We start from the raw sequence: 23,347 nt of genomic DNA, 5'->3' as shown, positions 1-23,347 counted from the left end.
GCCGTGACTTTTAAAGTGTCATAAATGTGCTTTAAATGTGGGTGTGGGCACACAAAGGTAGTTGAGTTGATGTTCTTGAACTGAGTGAAAATACTTCCAGAAACAAGGGTTCACGTGTGCACTGAAATGTGGTGGGATTTTTCACAGTGCTTCATTTTTCTATGGAAAATTTATCGTCTCATAAGTAAATGTGAGAATGAGTGCCAACTGCAAATACAATATTTAGGCAAGCTTGGCAGCTTTAAAGTTTTTAGTTCTGTTTACTAAATAGAAGTAAAATAAGCACGCTAAACACTCCCTAGGGCAGGGATAACCAATAGGGTGCTCTCTGGTTGATGCTGGACCACAGCTTTCCCCATCCCTGACCACTTCCCATGTTGGCTTGGGATGATGGGAGTTGTGGTCCGAAGCATCTGGAAGGCACCCCATTGGCTACCTCAGCTCTAGGGCATCAGGGGGAATTATGATGCAAACTGAAAAAGTCCCAGCTCACATTATCCTCATTTGCTTATGAAGAAAGTTTGCTTATGAACTTTTTAAAAAAACAATAATTCTTGAACGTTCACATTACTCTTTGTGGTATATGAGAGAAGGAAAGAGAAATGTGCTTTGTTGCTGTTCAGAGCACTTTAATTTGACCCTTCCATGAAGTGAAGGGCCAGTGATTCCTGGTGAAGGGCCAGTGAGGTGGTGATGACTCCGTTATTTTTATCTGCTTTGGGTCATGTTGACATGTATGTCTTGGGACAAGTTGCTTTTCAGATGGTGCTAGTTTGAATTACGTTGTTGTTGTTGTTGAATTACATTGTTGTTGTTGTTGCTGCTGCTGCTCCCCGCCCCCTGCCCCCCCTTTTTTTTAGAAATCCCACAAACTTCTCCTTCTCCATCTTTTCTTGCTGGCGTTGCTACGTGATAGACAGAAAGTAAGCAGGTGAAGCTTTTAATGGCATGGAGATAATTGGAAAGGAAAAGAGCCTCCTGTTTACTTTCTCTGTCGAGAGCTGCTGCTATTAAAGGCACCAGAGGAGAAAGCAAAGGCAGAAGCTTGCCTGCCTCCCCTGGACCTATTTGTTTATTTTACTAGATTCAGATGCTGCTTAATTGAAGAAAAGAAATCCACACACCTCTGAGTGGTTCACACAGAATTATATAAAATATTTATCAGAAAATGTTGATAAAATCAACAGACTTAAGAAACAAGTAGATGGAATAGAATTACCAAAATACTGATAAAATCAAGTTTCTAAAAGTTTAAAAATAGGCATGCTAAAATTGCATGTCTGGGTAAGCTTGCCTAAAGAAAATTTTTAACAGGTATCATAACGCAATATAAGAAAGGCGCCTGCTAATATTGACAATTGACATGGGGATCAAAGAAGAATTGAAGGGAGCAAGACAGTTGAGAAGCAAGTTGGAGGGAGAGAAAAGGCAGTTATAATTGTCATCGTTTGCTCCTTGATTGCCTTGCTCTCTTCAATCCTCCTTTGATCCCCTTGGCAATTGTCAGTATTAGGCAGGTGATCCGCCTTTCCTATGAAGACTTGCCTAACTTTCTCACTAATAGCCTTCAGTTGACAGGTTAAAACACAGCTGCGTCAGAGGGCATTTGTGACAAATTCATGTATCTGTCCCTTATGGCCTGTCTGGTGATTTCTGCGGGGTTTTTTTGCAGCAACTGTTTTCTTATTATGTTGTTAAACAAACTTTTGGATCCTGAAAGATGGTTGCTCATTTTATAATAACAGCCCTCTCAGCAAGACTAGAACAAGACAAACGGTGGGAACATGGCAAGGGGCCTGTTTTATAGTAGGGGCCTGATGGTGAAACTCCCTCCCCAGGTGTGCTAAGTGAGCCCCTTCATTGCCCAGCATCCAGCAAGGCATTTCTGTGCCTCTCAGCATTTGATGGTTTTTATTGTTTAGACAACTTTTTTTAAAAGTGGGGAACTCTTTTTTTGAGGTTTTATTCCTCCGTTCTTAATTTTATCTTGTTGGACATTATTTTTATGTTTGTTTTGAAGGAGTTATGACCAAAGTCATATTTTTTAAATCACAGAAGAAAGAGAGAGAGAATGGTATAAGTAAATGACCTGGAAAGCAAATACCACACTGCAGGTTTTTGCATCCCCTGCAAAGCAGCAGGAAGGTGAGGAAGTTTTCTACATGGCAATGTCACCTCACATGTTTTGCAGAGGAGGTGTGTTTTTCCAGCTTGAGATAAAGTACCAGGGGTATCCCAGCTGTCCTGAGATGGGAGAATTATTAATTCCCCCCCCACACACACACACCTGCTTAAAAGTATTGTGTTTGAGGCTGTAGATGCTTTGGCGGAGGGCGCACATTTAAGCCCAGTGTGGCAAGAACCTGCTAATGCTCTGCAAGCACTTTGGAGACATGGAGACACGGCAGGCTGCCCTGGAACTGCCGAGTGCTGCAATTATTGTTATTTCATTTTAAAAGCACTGTGGGGGTTCTGGGCCTCGGTGCTAATAGAGCTCCCCCGCCTGACCCAAGGGGCGCTTCGGAAATGCCGCTGAGCATGCTTACTAGCTAGGGAGCGTAAAAGCCTTTTAGTCCCGCCAGGATCTTTAGGGCAGCTCAGGAGGAGTCGGGACAGGAGGGGATTTTGGATGTAAGTTAGCAAAGCTGCCTTCCAGCATTTCACTAGGGCCAGTTTTAAAGAAGTGGGGCAGGAAGCCATCTGTAGAGAGAACAACAGCAACAAAAATGAAATGCAAAGGTTACCTTCTGCTCCTATTCGCACTAGAGGAACATTTTTAGAGGCCTGAAGCCAAAGCATTGGCTAGTAGTTGTTTCAAATCAGTCTGAGAGATGTTGCCTAGCCTGTGCTCCCTAGACAAGCACATCTCTTTATCCATTTTCTTTCTGTGTTCTCTTATTTTGAAGTCTTCCTATGGCCTCCCTTTCCATATGAAAATCCCTGCCAGATCAGACCAAAGTCCAGCATCCTGTTTCCTACAGTGGCCGACCAGATGCCTCTGGGAATCCCACAAGCCAGTGCATGAGTGCATTTGTTGTTCCCTAGCAACTGTTCTTCGCAGGACCCTGGATGATTACAGTCATTCTGACTAGTAACCAATGATAGTCTTGTTCTTTCTCCCCTCCTTTTCAATGAATGGGTCTAATCCTGCTTTTGAAGCTACCTAAGCTTTTAGCCATCACCACTACTTACACCTGCAAATTCCTTAAGTTGACAGTGCACTGGGTGAGGTGGTACCCTGAGTCTTTCGCCAGTCAGCTTCTAATCTGATGCGACAGGGATAAACGTTTGCCATAGTTTCTCTGGACAGTTCGCTCACGCTCCTTTCCCAGGACCAGCCTCGTTTTCTCCTAGGTTTCTATTGCTTCTACTCTTTCCGAAGCCCTTGCACCTTCTCCCCCCCCCCACACACACACCTTAGTGGTTCAGCCAGTGTAGGGATGTCTAGGGGCTTACTTAGCAGTTGGCCAGCTTGCACCCCACCAAAGGCGCAGGCCTGGGGAATGGCACAGAAATTGTGCCTTTCTTGTCACCTTGGTGGGGTAATCCTGACACGGGCGTGGGCCATTGCACCAAACTGCAGAGCCCCCTCCTTAGTCGGCTGGCAGTGCTGCATGTTAGTTTGCTCAGTGGGGCTCTCTATGAGGACACCACTGCTTGGCTCTCTGTCCTAGCGCAACCACTACTCCCCACCCTCCACTCCCTCTGCTTGCCCCCAAAATGGCTGTCAGCTGATGTACTGACTGAGAAGCATCAGGCGAGGCTCTTTGTGGTCGCTTTCCCCTGGTTTCCCCCCACCTTGACCAATTTCCAGTGCATGTGCCGCTGCATATTTACCCCAGAGAGAGCAAGGGCCATTGACTTAAGGGGGCTTACTTCTGAGTAAAGTGTGCACTGAGGCAGAACCTCCGAGGTAGGGCCTTTCTGCTGGCACCTTGTTGGAAATAACGAAAAGGCAAGTGAGGTATTGTCAGAAGCTCCTGTTGTTGTCTTGCCAGATTTAGTCTTGTGCACCCAGTAAGCCTTATTGAACATGGTGGGATTTACTTTGGAGTAGATATCTATAGGCTTGTGCTGTTAAATAGCCAGTTTGAATCATTTGTGATTGTTAAATTACGCTATTTTTCCCCTGGAGATTGGGGTGTGTGTGTGTGCAAGGGAGCCTAGCTACACCTCTGGGGATGTCAGAGTATTTCAGTGGAAATGGAAACAATTGCTAGTGTTCAGACTATGTGCAGAACAGAAATCAACCCAGCAAATGTGATAGATATTTTGGTCAGCAAATGACATGTAATCTTTGCTGTCTCTCCCCCCCCCCCAATTTGACCAATGTGGGGCTTGAACCCACGCCCCCAAGTCTCATGCTCTACCTGCTGAACTATGTATGCTATGTGAGTTTGCCACAGCAGACAGCAAGACAAATAACATAGGTCTTAGCAGAAGGTAAACTGCAGCATAACAGAAACAGCACTGCATGATGGGGGGGGGGGGATACCTTCTCACATTGCTAGATCAGTGGAATCCTTGCCTTTCTGTGACATTATGAGTAGCTCAGCCAGTCACTGCCAAAGGTTTCATTTATGCTGTGAACTGCCCTGAGATCTATAGAGAAAGGGCCGTATACAGATTTAATAAATATAAATAAATAAAATTCACCACACCCACAAAATCCTCAAGTATGTTACAATATCAATAGCGCTCTTCTGTCTTTTTTTTTTTAATACAGTGGTACCTCAGGTTACATACGCTTCAGGTTACAAACTCTGCTAACCCAGAAATAGTGCTTCAGGTTAAGAACTTTGCTTCAGGATGAGAACAGAAATCGTGCTCCAGCGGCACGGCAGCAGCAGGAGGCCCCATTAGCTAAAGTGGTGCTTCAGGTTAAGAACAGTTTCAGGTTAAATACGGACCTCCGGAATGAATTAAGTACTTAACCTGAGGTACTATTGTACGTCACTTGAGAAAACCTCTCCGACTGCTGTTTTGTGACAGACTTAGTTTGGGACATGTCAGCATACTTTTCTCTCCTGTTTGCATTTCAGAAATCTTACATGCACAATTCTTCTTCTTCTAGCTCCAATTATTTCCCCCAGCTTCCGTTCCTCGGATGTAGCATCTCAACTCCTTCATGCTAATTGTTAGGCATCTCCATCTCTCTCTAGTTTATGTCATTAGCCTGGATTGATAATCTTCTTTGGGTGAACAATTTGAAGCAGTGGCAGTCTTGGGTGTTGTTGTTTTTTTGCATAAGGACAATGAGCACTCAGCTGTTCCTGGTTGCTGCTCTTTTTTCGTTGTTTTTTTAAAAATGCTATTGTTTGTTGGCAGCAACAGATGTTATACAGCTGAATACAAAGCGGAGAGACAAAATCTGCAGTTAATCTAGCAGACTGTTTTCCTAAACATATTTGCTGTTTTGTGTGCATGAGCGTTCACACTCAGATGGAGGGGCCACCTTCTGGGCAGCAGGAGGAGCCCAACAGCAGAATTAAGGCTAATTTCTTGCTGCTTGTAGTCTGATCAGCTCCAGTGAAGCTGTCCAATGAACCAATGAAGGAAATGGGAGAAGGCTATAAGGGCCTACATTGTTCTAAGTCACACCTTTGGTTCGCCTGGCTCAGTGCACCACTATCTCAGATACAGTGGTCAGGGCCAAACCTACCATTAGGCAGAGTGAGGCAACCTCCTTAGGCGGCAAATCTGGGCAGGCACCTATCCCCTAGCTCAGTGGTTCCCCAACTGGTGGTCGCACCATTCATATAACAAAAACTACCATAGAGATATCAACATTTTCAAAAGCAGGGGTCCGCCATGCTTAGTTAATTGGGAACCACTGTCCTAGCTGTTTTCCCTGGCTATTCACTCTGTTGGAAGATGGAGCTGTGTGTGCCATGGGGCCTATCCTGTGCCCCCTCAGTGAGCCTCCTGCTGGCATGTTGAGCTAGGATTCAGCTGCCAGTCCAGTTGGCTTCTCTGTACATGCAGTTGTGTCCTTCACCTCAGGCAGAGAAATGTCTTGAGCCAACCCCAAGAAGGGTTTCTTATACTGATTTATGCTTCTAGTTTTTGGTAATCCACCGCTTGTTGCTGACAGGCCCTGTTCTTCCCTCCTGTATCGGATGACTTCATAGGAACACCGAAACATAGGAAGCTGCCTTGCAGAGTCAGGCCATTGGTCCATCCAGCTCAGTGCTGTGTACACTGACTGGTAGCAGCTCTCCAGGGTTTCCCAGGCCTGCCCAGAGATGCAGGAGACTGACCTTAGGACCTTCTGCATGCAGAGCAGATGCTCTACCACTGAGCCACAACTCTCCTTCTGGTTTCAAACCACAGCAGCCTAGAGTTGACCAAAAAGCCCCCACAAGTGTGGGCCCTGATGAACCCACCTTTACAAATGCCTACTTTTTCTTTATGTGGTTTATTTTGTCGGAATACAAATAAGTAATAGCATATTTTAATAGCATATTTTAAACAACACCGTGAAGCTAGTCTACAAGCCAACAGCTGGCAGATGTTGACCAAGTTCAGGTCCTTAGGTTTTGTGAGAGGCTCCTGTTCGGAATTTCCCAGTGGAAACTAAGCAGAGTTGCAGCCAAGTGGGTGTCCTTAGGCAAGGAATCCTGCTTACTTCCAACTGAGGCAGTAAACTTGCATCTCAGTCTAAGTCAGGACTGCTTGTGGAAAGTCACAGATGGGGAAGAAGGATGCTATCCAGATGTTTTTGGACTACAGCTCGCATCATGCTGGCTGGGACTGATGGAAGTTGGAGTCTAGCAACATCTGGAGGGCACTAAGTTTCCCACTTCTGGAATAAACTCTCCATACAAAATTATGTCCCACATAGAAAGCTAGCATGTCAGGAAGAAGGCTTGCCTGGAATCCATCTCTCTGAGGTGCTAGTTTTCCAGGCTCACCTTAATTAATTAGGAGGCGTTTTTATTTCTTCAGTGTTTCTCATGCTTTGCCCCCCCAAGGATCTCAGGGCAGCTTTTATGGTTTTCTCCCTCCGCGCTCCCCCCCCAGTGGTGGGCAGAGCTAGGGGCAAAAAGTGGACAAAATAAATGTGTATGTTACCTTTGTTTTAATGGGCTGGTTTGTCCACAACCTGACACACTGCACTCTGCCCAGGCAAGCAAGAAGCATTATAATAGTTCAAGAACATATTCCAGCCAGGCAAAAACATTCAAGGAGGGCAAAGTGCGTGGCCTGGGGAAAGGTGTGTGACTGAAAAGAGTCCCGACGGCCAGGGTGTCAAGAGTAGAAATACCAGGTTCAAATCTATCTAATACTGCTCTATGTAAATTTGGGTGTATCCTCCCATTTTATTTTTAACTTGTATCTAAATCCACACCTGTCCACAGAGTTCACTGGGTGACCTTTAGACTGAAAGATAGAGACCCGGCCAAAACACCTTAATGGTTAATCTGTTATTTATTTGTTTGCTTAAAATACTTGCTGTACCCTAGTCTCCAGCTGGATAAGCTCCCAGAGCAATTCACAAACCCGTAAAAAAAGAAAAGAAAAAACAAGTCTGATTGCTGGGTCCCTGTTATCTGAAATGACACTAGACAAAACAAAAACGGGGTGAGATGGTTGCTGAAGGATTCTGAGTGAGAGTCGGGGAAGGGAAGATCTCCCAGGGTGGGAGACTGGAAGAAGAAACGGAAGCTCCCAGGTGAGACCTGAGAGGGCCCCCCCCCCTTTCTGTTTGAGACAGGGGTTAAGATCTTCCTTGGAAAGAGGACTCTGCTTTTTCTTTTCTCTTTTCTATGTTTTTGATTTTATGTAGGTTAGTTTCTTTTATTGTACTATGAAAAAGCCTTAGTAAAATATTACGGAAAAAGAAAACAAGCAAACCCAGGCCCCCAACTCTTCATGTTATGAAGGTTCTTGCAAGGAGCAACTGGCCTCTCACAGTTTATAGGGGAGGACTAGGCCTTGGTGGCATCTCAGAAACAGTGGCGACCCAACTCTTTCTGGAATGGATGGCTTTGCCTTCTGAGGCATCTATGTTGACTTTGGCAGCCTTGGCCTTCAGGGGCCTTCCTGGAATCCCCCGGCTTGTGGTCACAGGTTGTCCCACGGGGCTCAGCTGGTACCTTCCCCTCTAGTGCAGATTTTACTGCTGCTTTTTGCAGCAGGGCGGGTGGAATTGGTGACTTCTGGGCCCAGCCAGCTACTGAGAGCAGCAGGGAGTAGAGAGGGCAGTTCTTCGCCATGACTCCTGTTCTCTATTTAAACCATCCCTTTTTTACTTTATTTCTGTTTGTTTGTTTGTTTGTTTGTTTGTTTGTTTGTTTGTTTGAATGATGTTTTAATTGTTATAACATTCCATTAAAAACTGAAAATAAATGAACCATAGTTGCTAGCTCAGTCTACTTCACATGGATATTGTGAGAATAAAATGGGTGTGTCTGTGTTGCGTTATGCTATCTTGAGCTCCTTGGAGCAAAGGTGGGGTATAGATGCAGCCAGGGGTCGCCACTGTGGTGCCCATGGACACAGTGGTGCCCTTGAGGTCGTTTCCCAGTGTGCGCAAAGCCTCTGAGGCCCCTTTAATCCTGAGAGGGGTGACCTTTTCCTCCCTTGAAAAGTACATAGAAAGAGGAAGCAGGAAGAGTTGGGGGTCTTCCCCACTTCCTCTTTCAGCTGCAGGTGCTTTTGAAGGCTCAGATTAATTCTACCGCATCCTGTTTTTGTCCAGATTCCTTGGAAAAGTGAAGCCTGTGTGTGCACACTTTCTCTTTCTGTGTATCTGAGGAGGTGGGGTGCTGATCCCAATGAGAGGAGCATAGAGAAAATGTTTCCAGAGGCCCAGATAATAATGGTGGTTAAAAACAACAGCAACAACAACTGTTAGATTTCCTGCCTTCTGTCCACTTCACCACATTGGGAAGCAGGTGCTCCTTTGGGTGTGCTGGGCCAGCCCTCTTGATGTTTGGGGACGTTGCTTTTTCCACCACGAAAAGCAAAAGACTCCTACTGCAGAAAAATAAAGAGCTGGAGGAGGCTTCTTTTCCAGGTGGGAGGGAGGGAGGGAGGGAGACGCGGCCTGCCTTGTGACAAAGGGACTGTGTCTCCTGTTCCCGGCAAACGCCTTTGATCAGGAGCCAGGAGGAGCATGTGGCTCCCCAGCCCCCACCTCCGAGAGCTTCCTGTTTCTCTCTCCCCACATGGGCAGCTTGTATGTTTCCACAGCTTCCCCCCACATGCTCGGAACGAAGTTTAGTTCAGAGCTTTTGAGGGCCTGTCCTTTGGTTAAAGAAAATAAACCTGCCTGGAGAGTGAGGGCTGACTCTCCCTGTTAAAACGGAGCGCAGGACGGCTTCACAGTCCCCCACACAGAGAAAGGTTTGTCTCCCTCCAGCTGGGTTGTTCCGGGTGGTGCATGGAGCGCTCACTCCAGCCGGTTGCTTTTGCGAAACAAGTGGAGCATGCGCTGTTGCGCTCAAGTTCTGCTTGCGAGCTTCCCATGGGCCCCTGGCTGGCTACTATGAGAACAGAGTGCTGGGCTACAGGAGCCCTTGGCCTGATCCAGCACAGCGGTTCTTGTGTTCTTATCTTAACCTTGCTGTACAATATGCATTGGGATTTATCGCCCATGTTGTTTCTGTCAGGTGGACATCCTAGCTTCAGTGAACCTTTCAGCTGAGGAACAACTCTGCATTGCAGTCAATCCTGATTTTTTTTTTGGGGGGTGAGGGGTGGCTGTTCAAGGGGTGGGCAGAATTTAGACTGGGTTGCAGTGGCAGACCTCTGAAGGATTTCCAGTAGACCCTCCAGAGCTTGTAACCAGCACTGGATGCGACTACCCACGGAATCTCTTTTATTTGGGGTTTTAAAATATGCCTTTACATTGCTGCTTTATTGGTTTTAATGTTGTATTTTTGTATTAATACTGATTACTTGTTTTCATATTGTGCATTGCTTAAGGCAGTGTTTCTCAACCCTGGGTGTCCAGCTGTTGTTAGATGCTTTCCAGACAACAAGGTTTCCACTTCAGTAAGAACTAGATCTGGGCAGTGGAACTGCCCCATTAAGGTCCCACCTGTGTGCCTTCTTCTTTCAGAGGGTGACTCTGCCCGTCATTGGCTCTGGCACTACCTCTGCTGGTCTCCCGGCCCTACCGATTCCAATGGGCACTAGCTGCCACTGGGCCTCAGATAACATGGCAGCCACACTGGGTGATTTGGTTCACCTGAGCTCTGACTTCCTGGAGCTGAGCACTTCACGGGAAGGTTGCAAATGTTGGTAGCAGCAAACAGGCTGCCCTCTGGGAAACATGTCTGTTGGTATTGATCTTTCAGTATGAGGAACACACACACACACACACACACACACACACACAGGCTTCTGAGGAACTCCCAGGCTTCTCCAGAATACAGTTTGAAAGTCACTCTCAAATACCGTTTCCCTAAAATAGAGTAAAACTGTTGAACGCAGACTAGATGGAATTAGAGAACGTGCTGCAATTTATTTTGTATTATGACTTAACACATATAAATGTTTTAAGTAGATAAATAACTTGGTTCATTTTCTTCCTCTTCTGTCCCAAAAACTAATGGTAAGTTAAATGTATTAATTTAAAATAACGTGCACAACCTCACCCCTGCAAAATAAATAAATCTGAATTTAAATAACTCCATCCTTTCTCCATCCAAATGCCAGGCAGTTGACCGAAATTGAGGGGTCAGAATGCTGCTTCTGAAATCTGTTTGGGCTCAGTCTCTGCTGAACCTCCAGAGAATGGAGGAATTAGTTGCTGAGGCTGCGTGCACACTCACGTTTACTCTGCTTTTCAAGTGCTCACACCATTGGTTTGGGAAGTGGTGTACACACAACGTTGGCCACAATCTTTATTGATCCTGTGTTTTGATGCATTTTCAAAATCTGAATTGAGAAAAAGATTGACCTAGCTGTGTGTAAAGTCAACAATGTTCGCACAGCGCAGGGCTGCCCACTCTCTTTCTGCCCTGGAAGCTGGAACTTGGTGTGCAGAAGGTAATGTTAACATAGTTGTTCTAAGTATTTTAAATGAGGAGGAGGAGCAATGAGGACAGTTCAGATACCCTGCTTAACTGTGTAGCCACCCTGGCTGGACCTTAGCCAAGCCCTTCTCTCTGATTTCACCCTTCCTGCCTGTAATTTGACAATATTACTAATACTAGCGTACCTTGCAGGACTGTTGTAAAGTTTCCCAAGGCAATAGAGGCAAAGTGCTTTGAGCACCAGCATAACAATGTGTTCTGTAACTACCAAGAAAGGAAACAAGGCAAAGACAAACCAGATTATCATTAAAGCACTGAAATGAAGGCCTCTTTGTTTTCTGTTTTGACATTTCAAGTCCACTTGCATTGGCTGTGGGTTCCTTCTCCGGATCTCATGATTAAATTCTTATCACAGTGGCCACCTCAGTGCTTTCCAGCAAGTTGAGGGCAGGAGAAGCACTCTGTTGTCAGTGGGGAAGCATCTGCTCTGCATGCAGGAGTTTCCAAGTTCAATCCCCTGCAGGACTGAGAGAAAATCCTGCCTAAAGTGCTAGAGGGCTGCTGCCAGCCAGTGCAGGCAATGCAGTGCTAAGTGGATGATTGGTCTGACTTGGTATAATGCAGGTTCCTGTGTCCCTAGGTTCCCCCACAGTTTTGAGCCTAGAATTCTGCCTGTGCCGCATTGATGCTCCTGCACTTGATGCTTGGATTACGCGGTGATCAGGCGATGGGTTTCTTTTTCTTCTAGCCCCTTCTCCAAACTGCACCACGGCAAAAGCCATTCAGGGAGAACATCTGTCAGTGGAGAGCCATGCGTATTCAAAGGCTGGTTTTGAAGCAGCCTCCCCCGGCCTAATCTCTTGCTCCGTCAGTTCGCATGAGTCACACACAACACGAGTAAGAGGCAGCAAGGCCAAGACCACTTTGCCATAGTAACGAGATCGTAGCTGTGCTCGCATTAGCATCATCTAGTGCCCCAGCGACAGGCTGCTTCAACCGCTGATAATGAGTACTTATGGAAATTGTGTCTGGCAGCAGTTCAAGCCCAGGCGAGGCTTTCCTTGGAAAAGGAAGCGGCACTTTTTGACTTGCCAAGGGCTTCGCTGTTTGGTTTGTTTTTGTTTCTCTGCGCCTGTGAGATGCAAGTGCTGTTATGCCCATCTCACAGGTGGTGAATTGAGGCAGAATGAACTAGACAAAGTAAAATAAATCAGAGAAGGAACTCAAAAACTGACATGGGGTGGGGAGGCGGTTTTCTTTTTTCTTTTCTTTTTTGTCTCCCCCAAAAAACTCTGGATTCTATCCAGCTAAGTTTTACTCAGAACAGACCCACTGAAGTTAATGGACCTAAATTAGTCATATTCATTAATTCTGGTGATTCTGAGTAGGGCTAACCCTGGATATATGCAATTCTCTGCAGTTTCTCATAACGCTTACCATTTGCATGCCACATATTCTTCCATCAAAGGCAGGTGGAAAACAATTGAAGAAGTATGATTCAGACAGTGGTTGCAATCACATGTAACTAAACTGCAGCTTAGTGTAGCTTTGCCCAGCCTAGTGCTCTCCAGATGTTTTGTACTACAACTCACAGCATCCCTAACCATTGGCCATGCTGGCTGGGGCTGATGGGAGTGTAAAACATTCAGAGGGCACCCGCCTGAGGGAGACTGATTTAGTGCTGTGTGGACAAGCCTCCACAACTCGGAGCAAATCATCCGGGTTGTGTCCTCCCTGTTCTTCCTCCTATATAGCCAAGTGAAGGAATTCTGACACATTCACTTTCACTTCCAAATAATTTCGGCTTCGTGTTACGTGTGAACAGAGGGCTGTGGTTTACAACAAACAATGGTTAAGTTGCTAAACAAGTTAACTCCAAACCATGGGCTATGAAGTTGAGCTGGTATCCCTGCTCACCCTTCCAAAGCAACTGAAGTTGGGGTGGAAAAGCAAGACCCCCCATCCTCCAATCCAAGTTCCCACAAATCATCCCCTCCTCTGTTTCTTCCTCCTACGGCAGAGCTTGCCAACTCAACCCCAATCCCTGCAGCACTGTGGGGCTTATGGCAGCTTAGCCCCATAGCATGTATTTATATTAGCTTTATATCCTTCCTCTAGGAAGTTTGAGGCGATATACATGGTATTCTCTCTCTCTCTCTCACACACACACACACACTTTAGCCTCACAACAACCCTGTGAGTTCCATTAGTCTGAGATACACGAAGCAGCCATGTGGGGTGCTGGGACCCATGTGCTGTACACCTTGCCACCCTCAAAAATCTGCCTCTTTTGTAGCTGGGATCGTTTTAATTTAGGGAATTGTTTCTGCATATCAGTACGTGAACACAGAGCTAAGAAGGGAAATAGTTTATTTTGGGCCAGCAACAACTTGCTTCTAAGAAGACTTCCCAGGTGACTGGCAAGTTTTTGTAAAGTGGACCTGTGACTTCACACACAAACACACACCATTCCCCTGTGCACTTGCATTGTAGTGACAGGAGCTAGTAGCTTTTTGGAACATTTGTGGGCTGGTAGCTTTTCATGGGCTTTTGCAAGAATGGATGCATGAATTCAGAAGAAAATGGCATGTTCTTTATATTGCTGCTGGTTAGCAATTGCACACAACCCAGATACTGTTTAGTCTACACTGTCTCTGGTGTGGAAGGTCTTCCTATCTCTTTTCTTGGAAAACTTGGATTTCACTAACGTATTTGATAAGGGCTAGGCCAGAAAGAAGCGGGTGTTTATTGTTGTGCCTGCAAGGTGGGAAGTGAAGAACTGTTTGTTCTACCTGAAAGCGGGGGGGGGGGGGGGGCAAAGGAGAACTCAACAGCTCTCTGAGCTCAGGTGGCCAAGTCAGTGTTTCCATCGGAACCGTTACATGACGTCATTCATTGTATGCACACACAAGGATAGCATTCATTATTGTGTGCCTGGCGACTGTGGGAGGAGGCAGCGGGCAGGTCTCTGCTAGTTTTAGTTATTCAGGTGTTAATGATGGGAAACAGCATCAGATATGAAACACCATTTCTACAGCCCAGGTGAAGCCGTCTTTTGAAAGGCGTCACCCTTGCTGATCTTTCTCACCAGGTGTTTCATAAAGACCTGAAAATGGTGACTATGAGTATTCATCATTCATCCAGCACTTTTACTGTACAGAATGCTTTGTTTGATGCCTTTGCCTCATTCACCCTTGCAATAGGACTCCTTTGATGGGTCATTATTATACCCATTTTACAGATGAGTGGGGCAGCTGAAATATAGCAACTTTCCCAATGCTTTGGCTGAGCTAGTTTTAACCTTTTTAACAACAACAACAACAACAACAACAACAACAACAACAACAACAACATTTTGTTTATTTAAAAAGTAAACAAAAAGAACCAAAGCCCTCAAGCCTAACTAAAGGACATAAGAATCATGCCAAGATAGACAAGAAGTCAATCTAGTCCATCATCTTTGTTTATTATAGCTGGTCAGTAAGATGCCTCCAGGAAGCCCATAAGTGCAAATATCTAAGCACAGCTCAGATGGGGCATCACTGAGAGGACCCTTTGCCCCAGAGCTGTGCTTAGCCTGTACTTAGCTCCCCGATTGTGGAAAGAGGCTCGCCTGGTGCCATCATTACATCTCTTTAGATGCCAGGCAAAAATTATTCTTTACCCAGGACTCTTGTTAGTATTACAATTATTTTACTATTAGGCTGTCTGTCTGTCAGTATGCCTTTTACTATCTTTTTATTATGTTTCTATCATTGATGTTTTGTAATGTGTTTCTAATATTGTACACTGTCCTGAGATCTTTGGATAAGGGTGGTATATAAACAACAGCAGCAGCAGCAGCAGCAGCAGCAGAAACCAGGCTTTGAGTGTTGTAGCTGCAGCTCCCTGGAACCAATTATCAGCTGAAATCAGACCAGTGGCTAGTGTGATGATGTTTAAGCATCTCCTGATACATTTTTGTTTAGGAAGACTTTCCCTGAGGTGTAACTCAGCCATTTATAGAAGATCAATTTTATATTTGGCAAATTTGTATCATCTGCCAGGTTTGGGGTAGCATTAAACTAGCTGAAGATGACCCATAGTAAGTGCAAGGAAGAGCAGAGTAACTTAGTTGTTAAGGCCAGAATTCTTCAACTTTGGGTCCTATAGCTGCCCATCATCTCCAGCTTAACCAGTGGTCAGGAATGGTGGACGTTGTCATCTGGGACCCAAAGTTGAAGAAGACTGGCTTAGACCAATGACCAAGCAGACTCCCTGCCCCAGTTCTGCTGTGACCATTGGCATAATTTCATGCAGATGGCGATTCACGAGGAGGCCAGGGAGCTTCCTTGTACAAGTCAGATCATTGGCCCATGTAGCTCAATATTGTCAACACCTGACTAACAGCAGTGCTCCATGGTATCCGGTATTATTCTCTCACAAGCTTACCTGGAGGTGCTGGGGATTGAGAAAGAAGGTGGTCTCACCTCCTTTTGGCACCAGAGGTATGTGACTCCTGATGGATTTATTCCCAAAGGAAAATGGCCCTCAAAAGATAATGGTTGCTTCCCTCTGCTCAGCTGATAGGGCTTTGTACTCGGCATCAGACTTTGATGCATCGATTCAGGTGTGGGGAACCTTTGGCCCTCCAGATGTTGCTGGACTAAAACTCCCATCATCACTGGCCATGCTTGCTGGGGCTGTTGGGAATTGTAGTCCAGCAATATCTGGAGGACCAAAGGTTCCCCCACACCAGCATTGATACTTAGCTATTGCATTCAGTTGTGTAGTGGCCACTAAGCATTTAAAACACAGCTTCTCCCTTTGAAACACCTGAGGCCCAGGGCTGGACCCTTTCCTGATCACCACTCCTTCTGTGTTTTAAAGGGGAAAGACATGGCCTTTTAGCCACACAGGTAATTAATGTTTGACATGGAATGTGTCTCTTTTGTACTCTTGTGAAAGCCTTCTGCATTGTCCCTAATATTGCCTTAGACCTCAAAATACATTTTGTCAAAATGGTTATTAAACAAGAGGAAACTGCTTTTATCTTGGTATTGGCTGTTATCAAGATTAGTTGCAGCAATTTTCCTGTTCTTGCAATTCAGTATTATCACGAAGGTGATGTTTCCATTTCTGTTTGAAGGGGGAACGTCTCAATTAAGTGTTTGGCAATGTGTGTAGAGGTGCACCACTTTTTAAGAGCTTTTACTTGGTTGCTTTTAACAACCCACACAACAAGCTTTTCCCAGCATACAAAGATGCGGTGTAGAGAAGCATCTCCTTATAGAGAGTGAAATCTTTCCAAAAAAAAGAAGATGGCGATAACCTTAAGGACATAAGAAGGTCCTGCTGGATCAGGCCAGTGGCCCATCTAGTCCAGCATCCTGTTCTCACAGTGGCCAACCAGATGCCTGTGAGAAACCAGCAAGCAGGATCCCAGCACAAGATCATTCTCACCTCCTGTGATTTCCAGCAACTGGTCTTCAGAAGCATTGCCTCCAGCTGTGGAGGCAGAGCGCAGCCATCGTGGCTCGTGGCCATTGATAGCCCTCTTCTCCTCCATGAATTGGTCTCATCTTCTAAAGCCTTCCGAGTTGGTGACCATCATTGCCTCCTGGGGGAGCAGGTTCCATAGTTTGACTGTGTGCTACATGAAGAAGGACTTTGCTTTATCTGTCCTAAATCTTCAACAACTCGGTTTGGCAAAGCACCTGCAGCGTTAGCTATATCAGGAGGATGAGACCCAGACAATGATTCATAAAAAGAATTTACATCAGCCTATCTGACACATCAAGCTGACATAGTTAATCATTGGCTTGTCTCCTGGATCTTTATGTTGCCTTTCACCCCCAAGTCAGTTTCCAGCTGTTTTACAATAAAGCTAGCCAAAACAACAATAAAACAGTTCAAATAAAACAAAAAGTAAGAGCAAAAGGGTAGAAATTGTCAATAAAAGTGCAGCAGCAACAAAACATTATCTGGTTCAGAGGTAGCCTGCTTCTGAACTGCCAGTCTCTGGGGAACAGCAAAGGGAGAAGGCTGTGTGTGGGCTTGTCTCCTTTGTACACACCAGACATTGAAAGCATATGGCTTCCCCCAAAGAATCCTGGGGGCTGTAGTTTTTTGAAGGGTGCTAGGAATTGTCATTGCGTGAGAGGTAGACTCACGTTTGCAGTATTCTTTCAGGGGGAGCTGTGTGCTGTAAAGGTGCTTTAAATATGTGGGTCGTGTGCTTCCATGGACACATCCTGCCAGCCGCTGTGGGAGGCAGGAAGCTGGATCCTGAATCTTCGGCTTGATCCCACTTCTTGTGCTTTTGTGGTTGCAAAATATCTTAACCTTGTTTATGGGATGCCATGAGAGACAAACATCCAGCCCACAGAAATGCACCAGTGGATAAAGCTGCTTGTGAGGCCAGTCCAGCTTCCCAATATGATGGGATCTGAAGCAGGCCTGTGCATCTCACCTTCAGTTCTGGAGAGGGTCAGCTGAGAGCAGGTGCATCCTAAGAGCTTGAGGACCATTTCTTACTCCCTTGTATTGGGGGGTCGTACCACTCTCTCTCTCTGGCAGCTCTGAGAGACATACCCAGCCTACAATATCAAGCTAACACTGAACAATATCACGCTAACGTAGAGCAGTGCTACCAAGAATGCAGGCATCCTACAATAAACTAGGCTTTTAAAGCAAATTTGCTTTCAAAAAAGAAAAAATCAGTTCTGCTTCCGACAGCTGGTCATTGAAGCCCTATTGGCTGGTGGTTAGAAATCTCACTCAGGCTTCTCAGATTAGCTACTTGGCCATTCATTTTCATGGCTGATGAGAGCTGGAAACTTTGGCATGGATGTTTTTTATGGAAACTGAAATACCCTCAGGGTGTTTAATTCTGGCTCTATAGCAGATCCCACCTTTGCATAGCCTTTTAATGAAACCATAGAATACTCTCAGCCCTGATCATCAGCAGTGTTAATATTTGATGGCCTGTAAACTTTAAGAATGCCAGACTCCCATCTAGTCAAGCATCTTGTTCTCACAGTGGCCAACCAGATGCTGCTAGGAAGCTCAGAAGCAGGACTGGAGTACAGCAGTCCTCTCTCCATGTGTGATTCCCAGCACCTGGGGTGCAGAAGTACTGCCTCCAACACTGGGGGGTTGGAGTGCTACCGCTTGTTAGAACAGTGAACATTTCCTTAAATAAAGAGCTATAGGGTGGCTTCTGGAAACCTATCCAAAAAGCTTGCCCTGAAACAGGTTGCAGAAGGCTCATGTGATCCTCATTCTCCATCTGTAAATTTCACAGGACTGTGAAGCATAGGAAGCTGGCTTACCCTAGTTCAAACTATTTGCCCCTCTGGTCCAGGGTTACCTACTTCGACTGGCAATGACTGCCCAGGGTCACGGACAGAGAGGCCTTGCTTAGCATTCTCTACTTCATCCTCTTCTTGCTGCTGCTGCTGCTGCTGCTGCTGTTAATATTGACCTGGAGCTGCTAGGAGTTGAACCTCAGGCCTTCTGTAGCATGGAATGGATGTGTAGATTTTAAGATGGTCTGTGTACTGGGGTAAAATGCATACAAATGACTAAACAGTAATGATATAAAGGGGACCTCATGTGAGTTACGTAATAGAGGATGTGTGTATCCTCCAGGATGCCATCATGGGAACATAGGGAGCTGCCTTATCCTGAGCCAAACCATTGGTCCATCTGGCTCAGTATCGCCTGTTGTGATTGGCAGAAGCTCTCCAGGGTTTCAGGAAGGAGGTTTGCCCAGCCCCACTTGGAGACACCAGAGGTTTGCCCTTGAAGCCCTTCTGCCTTTGAGACAGATGCTCTACTGCTAAGCTGTGGTCCTTCCTATAGCTGGTCCTTGAACCTGCAAGAGGGCAGTCCTCACCACAACTTAAAGGAGCCTCACAGTGGTCAGAAATTGGTTTTAGAGGAAGCATCCCCCAAACCCAGTTCTCTCCATTCTTCACAGGCAAACTCCCATCCTGGCTTAGCTCCAGGCTTCTGCTTGCACACCATGCTTTGTTGTCAGTATTCCCTGTCAGTATAAATCCAGGTACCTGGGCAGCCCTAAGCCCCCGCTAGTTTCAGGAGTGGTCATTCCAACCCCCCCCCAAAAAAAATAACATGTTTCTACCCTGGAATGGTAGGTGCTCCCTCCTTTCATTTACGTTGTGAACCGCCCTGAGACCTACGATTGAAGGGCAGTATACAGATTTAATAAAAAGTTTAAAAATAATAATACCCTCTCATTCCCCCCTCCCCCTCAACTTCTAGTGCATCTGCACTGAGAATGCCAACTTTACTGATATTGGGAATAACGGCAGGAAGATGATTTCTCAAGATTTGCTTCTGTCACCCTGTCTTTTCCAGGAGAAAGAAAGGAATGCTAGGAGAAAAAAGAAAAAAGCCCCCACCGTCCAAAACGAGGAAACGGCCTTCCCTCCAGCAGCCGAAGACGAGGAGATGGGGCAAGATGGGTCAGGCACCAGTGGCAACGAGGAGGAGATGGCTGAGGATGCAGAAGGTAAAGTACTTGCCCCTAGCTGTCTGAGGTAGACAGCTAGGTAGACGGGCAACTCTGTCTCACTCTTGCTGTCCTGCCAAGGGGAATGGCATGAGAGGCTTTCTCCGTAACCTGGGAAATGTCACTGCTTCCGTATGTCTGCAAGAGCAGTTGCCCAGCAGAGAAGGGAGGAAGCTGGCGCCCTGGGGGATGTGTGAGGGTGAAACTTTCACACAGTGTCAGAGATGTGGGGAAGCTGACATTTGACTGCCCTCACTCATGCAGGCAGAGAGCCAGGCTCCTTCACAAAGATGCTGTTTCTTGTTTGCAGAGCCTGACCGGATGTTTGTTTATTTTAGGAAATGGGGCATCAACCAAGAAACCCATACATCTAAATATGCATGTGCTGTTCACAGCTAGGGCAGTTCCCCCTCTCAGCTTCACACCCAAAGCGGTGTCCTCTCTTAGTTCAGATTGTTGGCTTGTCTTCTGTTCATTGCAATTTATCTATCTATTTAGCAGTCTCTTCTGATGGAGGGGGTTGTCCCCCCCTTCCTGGCCCCTGAATGTTTGAGGCCCAGACTAAACATTACACTATACACAGGTCTGCCCCCCTAGCAACAGCAGCTGCATGTCTAGCTCCTTGATTCTCCCTCCATAACATCTGTTAGCACTTTCTTGTGTTGTAAAGCTGCAACACAGCATGTCCCACACACACCAGCAGCATCCAGTGAGCAGTGTGTGGCATGAGAAAGAGGGAGAAAACACAGAGGCACAGCACTGCGATATCTCAACACATATAAGGTGTTCAAGAGCTGGGGAATAGGGAAGTTGTGAGGCTGATTTGGCAGTTGTGCAACATCTGATCTTGGCCCCTCATAGCCACTGGACGATCAGTAAGTACAGTGGAGTGTGCTGTGGTATCTCCCCATTCCGCTGAAGCAATGTCATTGTCCAGTTGGCACCAGAAAGAAATAGGGAGGGAGCAGGGAGAGGATGAAATGAAAATGCTCAGCCATAGTGATTTCTCACTCGGGAGCAGAGCCAGCAAGCTTAGGAGAAGTGTGTGTAACTTATAATAGTCACCCCATTTAACTTCTGTAGGAGTGATTTAATAGCTTTAACATCACACACACAAAACCTCATTGGCACTGGAGTGAAGGGCTAATGGCATGCACAACTGGAAATCTTTTCAAATCAGTGTTGTAAGTGACTCATTGCAAAACAGTTTCCAGGTAAATCTTCTGTGTCAGGGCAGCAGGCATGACTGGGAGATAGCAGTGAGAAAAAGTGTGCATCATCCAGATTCAAATTGTAAGAGTAGGCTCAGATTTTGAGGACATCTTTCATATGCTCCTCACACACCCCAAAAGGCGGATCGCTCTGACAGAGTTGGGAGCTTTGCAACCTCAGTTCTATATAACTTGAAGGCAAGGCACAGGGATAACTGTCTTATCTAGAATGGGATATGAAACTGAACAGACCTTTGAGCCAAGGTGGCTAAAATGTCACAGGAGCAGAAATGTCAGGTCAGCCTTCTGCCTCAGCAGTTTGTCATTTGACATTTGGGAGGCATTTCAGTGTAGTGAATACCAAGGGTGTGTGCGTGTGTGTGCATGTGTGCGTTCAGAAAGGCCTAGAGGTGGTTTCATCACACCAGGACTTTTCCAGCCTCGCTCAAACACACTGCTGGCTTTCTTTCCCATGATTGGTTTGCATTGTTCTTCCTGATCAACTGCCTCTTCCATGGGATTTCCAACATCTTCTCAGTCACCCCACCCTGGCGCTTCACTGCCTTGGGAAGCAAAAAAAAAAAAGAAAGAAAGAAAGAAAGAAAAAGTTTTATAGTTTGAACCCCCAAACCTACAATCCTTTCTGAACTGAGAATAGAAGCAGGCTCATATATTCCCTGCAGCTGCATTTTGGCTAAATCCATCCCAGCCTAAATACTGCAAATTCCTTCCTCATTGTCTGCTTTTGGAGCAGAGCGAGGGACTGGTTTTTTCACAGTTGCATGGCAAGTAAATAAACTCCAGTGATGCTTGGAATTTGGTTGGAGAGGCTAAAAAATGTGAAATGCTTTGAGATATCCCCAGGCTGTGCAGATACTATTCCACTTTGTAGGAATCCAGCATAGCCCCCCAAAAGCACTTCCATTCCTTTCACAAGATATGTGGGGACTTTCTTTCTGCATATAACCATTTTTGAATGTATTTTAATCTACACCCACCCCACCTAGTACACTTTGAGACAAAATCCCTAAACCCCATGAGTGCTTCACTCTATATTCAGATCCCTTAGCACCTGGAAATGTCTGAATGTTGCAGATTGTGATGAGGTCATCTCTCCTCCCCGCCACCCCGGTCCAGAATTCTGGCTTCATGCCTCACTTTCTCCTTTAGTTATGGCAACATTTGCTGAAATCTCAATTTTAAAGCACACACTCAAATTCACTCTGCCATCCTTACAATTCCCTTCTTGGATACGATCCCAGAGTTAGGGTGGAGCATGTAACACAGCCCCCTCCACCCCACCAGAGGTCAGAAACTTCTTGTGTGAGCCAAAAAGGATATATAAAGATATACACTATAAGCTTTTCTTCCGCTGTGCCAGAAATTCCAGATTCTACACTTGAAACAAACAAGAGAAATTTAATAAAGTATATCGAAATCTCTTTGTGGCATGTCCGTGCAGTGGGGGAAAGGAATATGGGGACACAGCAGTGGGTCTTGTGTGACTAGGGTAGTGGTGCAATGACCAACTGCAGCCATCTACGTAGATTTCTATGGGGGAACCAGCACCTTCCCATCCAGGGAGGGTGCTGATTCTGTCGTTAAGACCCAAGCGGTTTGTCCCTGTGCAAGTGGCTGGGTCATTGAAATGTTAACTTGTCCATGCAAAACCCATTCACGTAGAAGCGGTTCCCAAGCCAGTGGGGAGCCCTCTGTTTCAGATTGTGGCCCATGGCCACTGTTACTCACATGAAGTTGCATGACACACACCAGAGGATCTTCTCCATGCTACTGCGACTGTTTTAATTTTGGAGGGGGGACCCACAACCAAGCCACTACCAAGAAGACGAGTTTAACAGGCCTGCACATGCAAGCAGTTTCATGTCTACATTGGCTGGTAGCTGCTCTCCAGAGCTTCTGAGAGACACCCTGCAAAATTTAGTTTTTGTTGCTTTTGCCTCTGGTCCCACCCACCACCGACGTGCCCCTGCCCCCAAAGTTTGCCCCCAAAGGAAAGTGGATGTCAGGCTGAAAAAGGCTCCCACCCCCTTCTGTGAGGTGTGATCCAGGCACACACACTTCTTTCTCTAACAGTATCTCTCCGTTGTTTGTGCTCTGCATGTTGTACACAGGTTTTACCAGCTCACTCTGGCCAACAACAGCAGTGGGGGGGGGGGGGATTTTTTGCCAACTCTGCAGCAATGTAATATGCCCCCCCCCCCACAAAGTGACTCCACCTCTCGCTCTTCTCTTATTAATAGTTAGCTGCATTTCCATTTGGGGGGAATGCAAGATTTCCAGGCAGTTCTTCACATTTTAATTATAAACCTGGTCCTTAGGATTTGGAAGGTGTTTGTCAGATTCTTTTTTATTTAATTTCTTACTGACCTTGACATGTTTTTCCCTTCTCTTTGACTAGACTGGGGGGGGGGGGGAGAATATTGGAAGGCTCCCTAGATTTCTTCACAGATGGTCTGATGGGAGACGGGTTTTTTGGCAGCCAGCACAAACACTGCCTCACTGAGGTTCAGAGGAGGCTGAATTATTTTTATAAATTTTTTTACATCTGGAGATCTTGCGCTCTAGGCAAAACATACTAAGATCCATCAGAACAGAATGGAATTTTTTTG

General features: G+C 45.9%; 1 protein-coding gene across 24 annotated transcripts in view; it reads left to right on the top strand.

The window, feature by feature from the left end:
- NCOR2 (nuclear receptor corepressor 2) overlaps positions 1 to 23,347 on the top strand; it is a 352,014-nt gene that overhangs the window by 243,558 nt on the left and 85,109 nt on the right. For all 24 annotated transcript variants that reach the window (XM_079957706.1, XM_079957722.1, XM_079957718.1 and 21 more), the window contains one exon: positions 19,353 to 19,506. In XM_079957706.1, coding sequence (XP_079813832.1) covers positions 19,353 to 19,506 — 154 coding nt within the window. The remainder of the gene's footprint in view (positions 1 to 19,352; positions 19,507 to 23,347) is intronic.

This window comes from Podarcis cretensis (assembly GCF_951804945.1).
Source record: "Podarcis cretensis genome assembly, chromosome: 16".
Lineage (NCBI taxonomy): Eukaryota > Metazoa > Chordata > Lepidosauria > Squamata > Lacertidae > Podarcis > Podarcis cretensis.
This window is presented reverse-complemented; position numbering and strand designations above follow the sequence as displayed.